This window comes from Sinohyriopsis cumingii, chromosome 10 (genome assembly GCF_028554795.1).
Source record: "Sinohyriopsis cumingii isolate HCF-2022 chromosome 10, ASM2855479v2, whole genome shotgun sequence".
Classification (NCBI taxonomy): Eukaryota; Metazoa; Mollusca; class Bivalvia; order Unionida; family Unionidae; genus Sinohyriopsis; species Sinohyriopsis cumingii.
Genome location: NC_142970.1, coordinates 16,325,107 through 16,338,669, shown reverse-complemented (window position 1 = coordinate 16,338,669; position 13,563 = coordinate 16,325,107). Strand labels below are relative to the sequence as shown.

Genomic DNA, 13,563 nt, shown 5'->3' with positions numbered 1-13,563 from the left:
CTGATCTCCCATCCATATCGATAACAAGTATGCTTTCATGCATGGCTATTTTCCTGCATGCAGTGAATAGAAAGAAGTTGATGATGCAGTTATGGAGATAATCTTGTAATATAGATGACCATACACTCAAAATGCATTTAAGGAAAGGTGATGAGGTTTCACGGCTAGGTGTCACTAATATGTCGCAGCCCTATTGGCTCATGTTCCACAACTGGCCAGCTTCTTTCTCTTTGATCAGAGGATATCTATCTCTGATTTCTGAAACCTTCAGATTTCATGGATGAGAGGACACTGGTCACAACAAAAACTTTTCTAAACTGCTAATTGTGATCAATCCCAGCCATTGATTTAACAATCAGTACTGTGGGATTATGTGATTATATTGAAGGAGTTGAATATTTAGTGAATTACTTTTGACTAAGTGAAACTGTCCAGTATTAAGTGATATTCTTTATTACAAGATTTCATTGAAGGAAAAACAATAATTGTGTTAAATTTTGTTGTGCTGTCATGGCAACACAAAAGCATTCTAGTATCGGAATACCTTGGAACAGATTTCAGATTAGTGAGAAATTGATAATTCTAGTAGAATTAGAATTACAGTCTAATGATTCATATGCTGTACATTTTTTTTATTCTTGGACTTTATTTGATTTTGTGTTTTATTTAAATTTTTACATTTGGAAAACTTGAATGCTCGTTGTTTTCTTCTGTTTTACGCAATTTTTAAGCCCCTAGAGGTAACACTTAGTTTCAGGGTTAAGTAGATGTGGCACTAGGCTACATGCCTGCTCTGTCAGCTCCGGCTGGAGTCAGAAAGAAGGAAGGATGAACAACTTGCTGCATAGATTATCAATTAAGGGTTCAGTTATACCACTAGCCTAGGAGGCCAACTAGTTAGGTTAGTCCCATGACCACAATGAGCATCTTCAAGTTGAGAACAACCCCATTTAGACAGGGACAATGGAACCCCTCTTGCCTTTGGTGAGGGTTAAGGACGATGATTTCATCACCATCATAGTGGACTCAGTTGAGTTCCCAGAGGAACCAGTGGCAGTGGTCCTTTCCTTTCCATTAGGGTTTCTGACTCCTTCCCACCAGTCAGGTTAGGTGATGGAGGAGGAGGCTTGGACAAAATTGACTGCTATGTTCACCCAGAGCTATCTCAAGCCTTTTTGACAGTGCAGATGAGACAATTCTCTCCAGGCTGAGGAGTTTCCCTGGGCATAATCTTGTCCAGATTTTCTGTTCCATCTGCACTTGGCAATAGGATGGGAACTTGCACAGTTTCCTTAGAGACAAGACAACACAAGAGTTCAGCAGGCAGCAGTAGGGTTGGTCTGCTGTCTCCTATTGTATGCCTTGGCTCCTGGTCTCTGTCTCAAGCTAAAGTGTCATCTACCAGCTTGGCCAATGTTACCGCCCATTGGATTAGGGCATAGTGCAAATGGAGAGATTGGTCAAGGCATGACTAGACACCATAATGTAGCAATGTTATTTATGGTTCTTTGTAAGTGCATGTCAGCTAATTCATCTCTCTTTTGTCATCTAGGTAGATCAAGGGCAGTCAAGCGTAGAGAGAGAGGTTCCTCCAGTTGTACAGGTCCCAGTGGATTCTGTTGTTGATAACCAAGGTAACGGTAACTACATGTATTGTAACAAGTGTAGTAATAAATTGAGTATTGTGAGGTTTTCCTATAGTAGGTACATTAGGCAATATATACTGATGTATAGAATTCTGATTCTTACATAAGACCAGTAGATATAGACCATTAGATTTCATTTTATTTGGTGCTTTATGGCACAGCTACATACGCTGGTTGTGTGTATGACATATTATCTACCCCACAACTGTGGCTGCCTTATAGAACAGTAGATAAAATTAAAGTGGCAATGTAACCATTCATAAAATATTTAAGCATCAGTCATTTAGGAATTTACACATTTGGCTTGTTCATATTTCAAGGTATGTGGTTGTTTTAAGATTTGATTGGATGAGAGAAATTTGATTTTGATTGGAGTGTGCACCAGTGAAGAGCATAGGGTTGATGATTATTGATAGAAAATGTAAGGAAGAAAATATTAAATCTTCAGCAAAATCACCTGTAGTTATTCCCCAAAGTAAAGGTAAAATGTAGACTTGAATGTCCAAAATCTTAAAGGGAATCTGTGCCTGAGCAGGAGGATTTCAACTCCCACAGGACCTGAACATTACGCTGGTCTGAGGTCCTTGACTGATTCTGTTTAGCTGCTGACTGGTAATTCGTAACCAACACTAGTTCATTGGACCTTTGAATTTCTTATTTGCTCCGATAATTGAAGATAATGTGCTTCTTAATCCTTAAAGCATCTGAAATGATTTTAAAAAAGAGCACCGATACAAGAGGAAGTTGAGCCATAGTGAGAGGCTAGTGTTGTAAAATATCACTGGAAATCTGCAAATTTATTAGGCAATATGCTGACCGCTAGGCTTAGGCCTGATCCTTGTTGATCAAAAGTTTGTTCTACATAGCTAAATCTTAGCATCAGTAGTATCGGATTACTAATGTTCTAGATGCTAAGAGTTTATTCAAGTATGTATTTACTGGCACAAGGCAAGAATCAACCACAGAGAATTTGTCTGCCTCAAGATGTGTTGCAATACAGGTCATCAGAAAAGCAGGTCCGACAAAGACGGAAATTATGAAAATAATAAAAATATTCAGACTTAACAGGATCATTGGAAAAAATGCCTGGTCATGATTTGAGTATATCTACCAAGTGTTCCATTTTTCCCGTATTGTTCTTTAGTTTGGATCTGAATATGGCTGTACTTTTCCTTGTTTTTTATTTTAAAAAATTCCTTTCAATCCTTTTTTTAGAAGAGGCACCCTGTTCCATTATGACATAAATGTATTGCTTATAGATATTATAATTATAGGGATATGGAGTTTGAAGGACAATTATGTGATCATGTTTAGATTTGTGAGGGAAACCATCTAGTCAAGGATAACATTTTGCATCACAGCATCGGATTCCTGCATCATAGCAATCTAATTCAGTCATTACAACAGTCTGACTCCTGCATCACAGCAGTCTAATTCAGTCATTACAACAGTCTGACTCCTGCATCACAGCAGTCTAATTCAATCATTACAACAGTCTGACTCCTGCATCAAAGCAGTCTAATTCAATCATTACAACAGTCTGACTCCTGCATCACAGCAGTCTAATTCAATCATTACAACAGTCTGACTCCTGCATCACATAAGTCTGATTCCTGCATAACATCAGCTTGACTCTCACTTCACAGCAGTCTGACTCCATCACATCAATCTGACTCCTGCATCATGGCAGACTGCCATCTGACTCTATTTTTCACAGCAATGTGACTCCTTCATTACACCAATCTAATTCCTGCATAAATATGATGTCTGCATCAGAGCAGTGTGCAGTCTGATTCTTTTATCATAATAATCTGACTCCAGCATCACAGGCGTATGATTCTTCAATACAGCAGACTGAACCCTGCATCACAACCATTTGCAGTCTGACCTGGGTATAACAACAGTCTGACTTCTGGATCACACTGGTCTGATTCCTTTATCACAACAGTTTGATCCCTTCATCACATCAGTCTGACCCCTGCATCACACCAGTCTGACTTCTGGATCAAAACAGCCCGATTCCTTCATCACATAAGTCTGACTCCTGCAAAACAGCAGCTTTACTCTTATCTTACAGCAATCTCGCTTCATCACAACAACCTGATTCCTTCATCACAACAGTCTGACTCATTACAGCACAGGTTGAATCATTACAGCAGTCTGACTACTGCATCCCAAGTTTGGCTCCCGCATCACAACAGTCTTCAGTCTGACTATTGCATTATAATTTTCTAACTCCTTCATCACAGCAGTCTGACTCTTGCATCACAACAGTCTAACACCTTCATCACATCAGTCTAACTCCTTCATCACATCAGTCTAACTCCTGCATCACAACAATCTAACTCCTTCATCACACAGTATAACTCCTTCATCACATCATCCTAACTCCTGCATCACATCTGTCTCACTCCTGCATCACATCAATCTCACTCCGTCATCATAGCAGTCTCACTCTGCATCACAACAGTCTAACTCCTTCATCACATCCATCTCACTCCTGCATCACAGCAGTCTCAATCTTGCATCACAACAGTCTCACTCCTGCCTCACAGCAGTCTCAATCTTGCATCACAACAGTCTCACTCCAGCATCACAACACACATACAGAATAATATCCTATTTTACTTGGATACCACACACATTAGATACATGCAGAATTACCAATCAAGAATCATCTTTCTTCTTGGTTTTAACATGAATTTTGGCATTATTCTCTAGTTTTTGTTCTGAAGTCACCATGTTATTAATTGAAAGTTGAAAGCCCTTCTTCCTCCTCATCATTTAACAATCCGCACTGCTCAAGCAAATTTTGCAGAAATGCTATCACAGTGTGCAAATCTCAAAACAATTGTGCAAAAGTGTTTTGACATTGTGCACTTGGAAAGCAGTGATGCATTAGAACTCTTGCAAACTTAGTTCAAAGTTGCACATTTAAAAGTACACTGTGCAGTATAAAATTTTTATTTCACTGTTAAGATAAACTGAAAAAGTAAGAATCTAAACAAAAACTAAAAAGTAGGGTTACTTCTTGAATTGCAATAATTTTACCCTGTTAATTTGCGAATCCACTTGTAGCATGCTACTGAATTGCAATACCACTGTTCATCATAAATTATGTAGATATAGTTTAATACAAAATAATACTTGAAATTGTGATAATTATTTATAGAGGAAAACCAGGGGCCCCGAGTGGTCTAAAACACTCACCATTACGGATCACTGTCATCTCACCTCTGTCTATGTGTGCTTGAGTCTCAAATTTGGCCAGTGTGGGTATGTGAGAATGCTAGTAGCTTCGCATGGGTTGGTGGTTCTTTCCGGGATTTTACCAGGTTATTCCTCCACAGTTAATACTGGCCACCATGTGTGGCCTATCCTGTTCTGAAAAAATGGCATTAAACCCTTCAACAACAGGCAAACCTATGTATAATCAGTGCTGGTGTGCATATTACATGTACAATTAAACGGCAGAAGGAAAAGAGTGTAGAATTTTTAGTTTTTCACCATATGCAGGCAATAATTCATAAGTGATGTCTAATGCCAGGTTAGATAAACTACCAATGAAAAAAGCAAAATTTGTTACAAAGTTACAGTAAATAGTCTAATAAATTTGGAGTATGCGCATTTGGTTATAGCTCCCCATTTTAAGAAATTCTTAGATTTTTGTGATTACTTGTTCCTAGAACACAAAAAGAACATTTCAGAAGAACTTACAGTAATGTAAATTAAATCCCAAGGAATCCTAAAAGTTCTTTCACAGATTCCAATGCATTGAGTTTTGAATTGACTCACTTGTGTTCCAAATGAATTCCTGTTCTGAATGCGTTTATGTGTCAATAACAAAGAAAGTGCTTATGTACTGACAATTGTGATGTATCACACTAATACTATCCTAAATGTCATTATAACGATTCAGTTTTTCCAAAAATAGTGATTAACTCCAAAACTATTGAGTACTTTTGTAATTCTAGTGAATAAAATAAAATAAATTCTCTCAGATATTAACTAAAGCTGACTCATCCTCTAAATATTGATGTTAAAATAGGAATGATTACTTGTCTTTGCTTCTATAATTATCTTATATAAAAACCTATAACAATACTAGGACAAGGATGAGGGTCAACAGTTCATTTCTAGAACATTCTCAAAGTTGTCAACAAACTCAAGTGATGTCCAGAACACTGATACATGTAAACTTGTTTACCTCTAGTATTAATGATCTTAATATATAATTTTCGACCATAAAGATGTATTAACTATGTAACTTTTGTTTACAACATACTATTAGTCAGGAAGGCTATGAACTCTATTGCTGACCAAGGTCACTCACACAATAGAGATATACATAACATATAATCAAGGAGAAAAGTCAACATACAATACAAATTAAATATACATAACATCATTACAAAATGATTTAACATTTTATTTAATGAATTTGAACCTTTCATTTTCAGGTGTTTTAATTTTTAAAAGTTTGGCAAAAGATAAAATGGCACACATGTGATACTTTCCTTTTAAATATCAGTTTGTCTCTTTGTTAAAAAAAAATTTTGTAAAATTTGTCTTACATTAGTTTTTGAAATTATTTGATTTCAGGCTCTGTCATTCCTGTGGAGATCCTTCGTATGGATGATAAATCTCGTCAGCTATACAAAGAAGCTCTGCAAGATGGAAAGGAGAAGGTTTATAACATCCGAGTCATGGTGGTTGGTCACTATGGGGTCGGAAAGACAACACTAACAAAGCGCCTCCTTGGACAGCAGGTTGATATATCCAAGAGAACAAGTACAGAGGGAATCGATGTATATAAACACTGTTGCAAAATCGCTCTGGACACTGGGGAATGGATAGCACAGCATGAAGGTAGGCCATCATTATCTCTGAGATTTACAAACAAAATACCGGAGTTTAGTGATTCTGCCTGTCCATAAGTGTATCCGTAATAATGCATAATTCCTCACCCAGTGTACAAAACATTAGCTTTGCACAGAAAGACAGGAGTTTTATAATTATGCATGTCCAAAGTACATGTCTAATGATACACAATTCCTCATATATTGTTCAAATTCATAAGTTTTATAAAGAACCTATGGGAATTTTATAATTCTGCCTGTCGAGGTCCATGTGTAATGATTCATAAATCCCCTTCTAGTCGCCTTGTTTTACAAAGATAAGACAGGAGTTTTCTGATTCTACCTGTCCAGAAGTGTATGAGTAATGATGATAAATAATTTGTATAGTATAAAAATCACCATGTTGTACAAAGAAATGACAGGAGTTGTATGTTTATTCTGTCCAAAGTGTATGAGTACTGATGCATAATTCATCCTGTTGTGTAGAAATCGCCAAGTTATGCAAAGACAGGAGTTATATGGTTCTTCCTGTTGAAAGTGCATGGGTTATGATGCATAAATCTTCCTGTAGTGTACATATCCCAAAGCTTTATAAAGAAACAAAACAAGCGTGTTATGATTATGCCTGTCCAGAGGTACATGAGTACTAATGCATAATTCTTCCTAATGTACCAATATCAATGTTTACAAAAATGACTGGATATGTGTTAATCTATCTTTCTGTTTTTCTGAAAGATTCAGAACAGTTGTTTCGAGTTCAACGTCTCGTGAAGCTCCTGACCCATCAAACTGAAAGGCCTGAAGTCCACAATGAGCAGAGAGGTCAAACAGAGGTTATCTATCAAAGGGAGACCATTGAAGATTTGTGTGGTCCACTCCATTATAGTGACAGTGATGATGATGATACATCAGCCAGCATTTCCGAGTCATACTTGGAGCAAGATGCTGATAATACCAAGCATCAACCAGGAGAATCCTCTTCATTCAAGGTGGATCAGAGTCCTCCAGCTAAGGATTCAAGTGGTGTTACCATTCAGGAGGGTGAAAGACATGTAACCAATAAAGTTGATACAACAATGGAATTCCTTCATTTGGTTGTTGAGAAGGCAGACAAGCTGGAGAAGAGTTTAGTAGACTATGCAGCATTGGCCATATGGGACTTTGCAGGCCAATATGTATTCTACACTACACACCAGACCTTTCTCACATGTCGTGCTATACACCTCTTGGTCACAGATCTTAGTAAGCACATCACAGATTTTGTGAAAGATGATGAATGCTTCTTTGATATAGAGGGAGTAAAACTGTGTCAAGTCCAAGGTAATGTCATTTTCATGGTAATATTAATCCATTTCTAGGAAACATAAAAAACAGTCTGTGTCAAGTTCTAGATAATGTTAATCCATTCCAGTTAACTGATAGTAAGATTGTAGCTTACATTATTCAGTATTCTAGAAATTTAATGATTATTATATGTACCAGTAATGAAAAAATTGCTAATTGCTTCAAGACCAGAGATTATCAAAGGAACATAACCCGAGAAAGATTTGGTTTCAGATTAGTTATCCACTTTATTTTATGTAATTCAAGCTTAAATAATTGACAAGCAGAGTGTATCATTAAACATTAAGGAAGTAGTTAAATCAGATTAAGTTTAATATAATGCATTCAGACAACAAAGCCTTTGATGTGAATCCACTATTAACTGAAATGCTACTAAAGAAAGAAAGATCCCTGATCCTTTCTAATGTTACTATGTGGCTTGGAGTCATACTTGCAGAGTAATGGAATGTAAAATATAATTAAATTTGTTTTTGCTCACTTTCAGACCTGGTTGAAGTTTGGCTCAATTCAGTACATTGCTGTTCACAGTCCTCTGCAACTGGTACAGATTCTAAATCTGATAATGCAGTGACATCCCCAGCTGCTAACACTCTACTGCAATCCCATGGAGCTAGTACCCCAGTGTCATCATTAGATTCTGGCATCCCAGTGAATCCACCTGTGATTCTTGTTGGTACACATGTGGATAAAATACAACAGGTATATTCAGTTATTTAACATGCAACATAATCCTTAGTTTACATACTTTATCACCATGGCTTGATGTGTTGCCTGTAGAGGTCAGTATGCAATAGTATACTTAGTGTTTGGATACATTGTCATCATGGCTTGATGTGTTGCCTGTAGAGGTCAGTATGCAATAGTATACTTAGTGTTTGGATACATTGTCATCATGGCTTGATGTGTTGGCTGTAGAGGTCAGTATACAATAGCATACTTAGTGTTTGGATACATTGTCATCATGGCTTGATGTGTTGTCTGTAGAGGTCAGTATGCAATGGCATACTTAGTGTTTGGATACATTATCATCATGGCTTGATGTGTTGGCTGTAGAGGTCAGTATACAATAGCATACTTAGTGTTTGGATACATTGTCATCATGGCTTGATGTGTTGGCTGTAGAGGTCAGTATACAATAGCATACTTAGTGTTTGGATACATTGTCATCATGGCTTGATGTGTTGTCTGTAGAGGTCAGTATGCAACATTATCCTTAGGTTGCATACATTGTCACCTTGGCTTGATGTGTTTCTGTAGAAGTCAGTATGCAACATTATCCTTAGGTTACATACTTTGTCAGCATGGCTAGATGTGTTGCCTGTAGAGGTCAGTATGCAACATTATCCTTAGGTTACATACATTGTCACCTTGGCTTGATGTGTTTCTGTAGAAGTCAGTATGCAACATTATCCTTAGGTTACATACTTTGTCAGCATGGCTAGATGTGTTGCCTGTAGAGGTCAGTATGCAACATTATCCTTAGGTTACATACATTGTCACCTTGGCTTGATGTGTTGCTGTAGAAGTCAGTATGCAACGTCATCATGGCTTGATGTGTTGTCTGTAGAGGTCAGTATGCAACATTATCCTTAGGTTACATACATTGTCAGCATGGCTTGATGTGTTGCCTGTAGAGGTCAGTATGCAACATTATCCTTAGGTTACATACATTGTCAGCATGGCTTGATGTGTTGCTGTAGAAGTCAGTATGCAACATTATCCTTAGGTTACATACTTTGTCATCATGGCTTGATGTGTTGTCTGTAGAGGTCAGTATGCAATGGCATGCTTAGTGTTTGGATATATTGTCATCATGGCTTGATGTGTTGTCTGTAGAGGTCAGTATGCAACATTATCCTTAGGTTGCATACATTGTCACCTTGGCTTGATGTGTTTCTGTAGAAGTCAGTATGCAATGGCATACTTAGTGTTTGGATACATTATCACCATGGCTTGATGTGTTGGCTGTAGAGGTCAGTATGCAGTAGCACACTTAGTTTTTGTATACATTGTCACCATGGCTTGATGTGTTGGCTGTAGCGGTCCATATGCACGGTTCCCACGCTAGTGGGAAAAGTTGGGAGAAATGATATATTTTTCCCCAACTGTAAAAAGTCCTTGAATTTTGTAAATATTGATGAAATTCTGGATACAGAGGGGTATTGTAATCCATATGCCACGTATCATGCTTTCTACACACAGGGGTATTGTAATCCATATGCCATGCTGCACACAGGGGTATTGTAATCCATATGCCACGTATCATGCTTTCTACACACAGGGGTATTGTAATCCATATGCCACGTATCATGCTTTCTACACACAGGGGTATTGTAATCTATATGCCACGTGTCATGCTTTCTACACACGGGTATTGTAATCCATATGCCACGTAGCATGCTTTCTACACACAGAGGGGTATTGTAATCCATATGCCAAGTAGCATGCTTTCTACACAGAGGGGTATTGTAATCCATACACAAGTAGCATGCTTTCTACACACAGAGGGGTATTGTAATCCATACACAAGTAGCATGCTTTCTACACACAGAGGGGTATTGTTTGTTTGTTAAACCTCAGAAAATTATATTGTCAATACCAATTGTATATTCATATCCCAGTCTCAGATCTGATTCATTTCATGTATCTTGCAACCTTGACATGCTATTTACTATATCAGCAGGTGTTTTTTCCATATTATACATTCTGTCTCTTTTAGGATATGCGTGAAAAGGTTGTCAACAAGTATTTTCAGCAGATTTGCCGCATTTTGAAGGATAAACCAAGCTTACAACACCTTGTGAGTTTTCTTGCTATTGACAATTCCCAGCTTGACCCACAGTTAGAGACCTTGAAAAAACAGATTTTGCAACTGGCCTCAGGGCAGCCATATTGGGGAGAGGAATTACCTGCTAATTGGCTTCCCTTGGAAGAAGCACTCATGAAGCTTAAAGCCTCTGGCATCAAGGTACAAGAAAGGGAAAATTATATTCTACCAAATACTGTAATCTTTCTACCAATTTAAGTATATGATGTCTACTGTTTGTGTGCATGATAAGCAAGCAAGATATCCTACATGCAGAGTCCGATCAACATGAGGTTTTCACTAAATAACTTCATATGATGTTTAGTTGGTTCTAAATATAAGGAGTGCTGACATGATGCCCAGTATGACTGTTTTAGCAGCCATCTAGAAAACGTTGTTGTCGCTACTCCACTTGGATGGTTGTATGAAGATGAGGTTTTCACTATATGATTTCTAAAAATTTTAGTCATATGTTTTGAACATTTCTTAAAATTTTAGTCATATTTGTTGAACATCATGTATTTGGTTCTTGAACAGATTCAGCTACATGAGTGATCTAAGACCATGTTGAGCCTCTTGTTATAATTTTGTATGTTATCATCCTTACAGTTCTTATGTTAATTGTGATATTGTCACATGGAGAGAGACAGAGTGAGAAAGAGACAAATAAAATGTGTTGAATGTAATTAAAACTAACAATAATAAGTCATCATGAAAAATAAAGTGATCCTGTCTTGCAAAAGATAATAAAATCACATGGGGAATTTCTCTAATGACAAACTTTAGCCTGAGCAAAACTATTTTTATTGATTCTTGTCAGGTCATTCCACACAGTCTAGTTGAGAAACTGAATCAGGGAGGAGCTGTTCCGATCAAGACCACAGAACAACTTGAGCTGTTTCTTAGGTTTCAGCATGAGACAGGCAACATTCTCTACTTTAGGTAAAAAAGAAAGTCCCTTTGGGTAAATAATTATTGTGCCAGTCTTGTTTAAGAAAGAAAGACTGGCAATATTCTTTACTTGAAGTTAAAAGAAAGTCACTTTGGATAAATAATTATTTTACCAGTCTTGTGTAAGGAAGAAAGGCTTCTTGGACTTTTGGGCCACTGATTATTGTACCAGTTTTGTGTATCACATTAAATTTCTATAACCCTCTTTATAATGCGTTGTGAAAGGGTGTGTTATAAACTTGACAAGTATTGCTGAGCGTAGTGTTTAATTTGAACCCAGCATTTATTATTGCATTGATGCTAGATTTGCTTGCTTTCAAAACATTATCAACTGATGTACGAGTGTTAATCCATAAGTTTTGGCAAAAGAAAATAAGTTTGGCTGCAAGGTCGAAATTTCATAATGCTTTTTACACATCATTTCAGACTATCCTTGACCTCTTTTTGTGTCTTAGATTTTGAAATGAAAGTTGGTTACATAAATATTATTTATTCCTATCTTAACATCTCGAGTGGAATCAGTCCCTTAGTTGTATTTCAGTTATTATGTGGCAGGATCTATTTTTTTAAATTATACATTGAAATTACAAAGTGCTCAGTAATACATTCAAACTAAATAACATTTTGTGGGTTATTGTGAATTTATTTAGTGACAGTTTGGATTATATCACTGTGATCAAGACTGTTTGTACATCAGCACTATTCCAGGCTGTTGGTACTTCAGCACATTCAAGATTGGAATTCATTCGTTACAGCACTGGAATTAATTGGAAATAATCCATCCTTTTAGATTTGAGATAGAAATTTTAGAATTATTTGGGATTTAATTTACATTACAGTAGTTTCCTCATAAAGTTTCACATTATATTTTATGCAGATAAATTATTTGTTGCATTTTGCTAAACTTGTCTGGCTTTCACTCTTTTCTATTACTTTAAGAAAGGAGATGTGGGAGGTTCGATCCTGGATGAGTCATACCAAAGACTTCTAAAAATGGTACTAGCAGCTGCCTTACTTGGCGCTCAGCATTTAGTGTTAGGACTGGTCAGCCTGGTTTCAGGATAATGTGACTGGGTGGGACATCATGCTACATGTCTGTTTCATGATTCCGCAGTGCTAGACATCACTTAAAACTGTCACACTGCAGACATCATAGCGATATGACTGAATTTTTTTTTTTAAATATTAAAAATCCAAATCACACACACACACATAAACAGTTACTTTTTAAGTCCTTATAGTTGTAATAAACTCCCTTGATTACTTTAAACCAAGTTTTGTTTACATGGTGGTAGTGATGAGATTCTTATGGAATTTGATTGTCAGTATTTAAGTAAAGTTATTGCCTCTAATTTTCAAACTCACCCACTTTATTTTCTATAGAATGAATAACCCCCATGATTGTTGTCCGAGTTCCACAAAATTTGGTTTGTTAATGGATAATGATGAAGCATTGGATGATTTCCACTGAATTTGTTACAGTAATGGATGTTGCTGAGGCATTGGATGATTTCCACTGAATTTGTTATGCTAATGGATAATGATGAGGCATTTTATGATTTCTGCTGAATTTGTTATGCTAATGGATAATGATGAGGCATTGGATGATTTCCACTGAATTTGTTATGCTAATGGATAATGGTGAGGCATTGGATGATTTCTGCTGAATTTGTTATGCTAATGGATAATGATGAGGCATTGGATGATTTCCACTGAATTTGTTTTGCTAATGGATAATGATGAGATCTTAGATGATTCCAACTGAATTGTTTATGCTGCTGGATACAGACGAAGTTGTCCCAGTTTCATTGTCATACAATAACCGTGTCCAAGTTTCATTGTCATACAATAACTGTGTCCAAGTTTCATTGTCATACAATAACTGTGTCCCAGTTTCATAGTCATACAATAACCTTGTCCAAGTTTCATTGTCATACAATAACCGTGTCCAAGTTTC

The 13,563-nt window shown here is 36.9% G+C and overlaps 1 protein-coding gene across 1 annotated transcript in view; it reads left to right on the top strand.

The window, feature by feature from the left end:
* Window positions 1–13,563, top strand: part of LOC149789652 (uncharacterized) — a 77,435-nt gene that overhangs the window by 21,634 nt on the left and 42,238 nt on the right. The window contains exons 4-9 of the mRNA XM_089971673.1: window positions 1,553–1,634; window positions 6,249–6,515; window positions 7,241–7,825; window positions 8,334–8,548; window positions 10,569–10,817; window positions 11,476–11,597. Of these exons, the coding sequence (XP_089827799.1) occupies window positions 1,553–1,634; window positions 6,249–6,515; window positions 7,241–7,825; window positions 8,334–8,548; window positions 10,569–10,817; window positions 11,476–11,597 (1,520 nt within the window). The remainder of the gene's footprint in view (window positions 1–1,552; window positions 1,635–6,248; window positions 6,516–7,240; window positions 7,826–8,333; window positions 8,549–10,568; window positions 10,818–11,475; window positions 11,598–13,563) is intronic.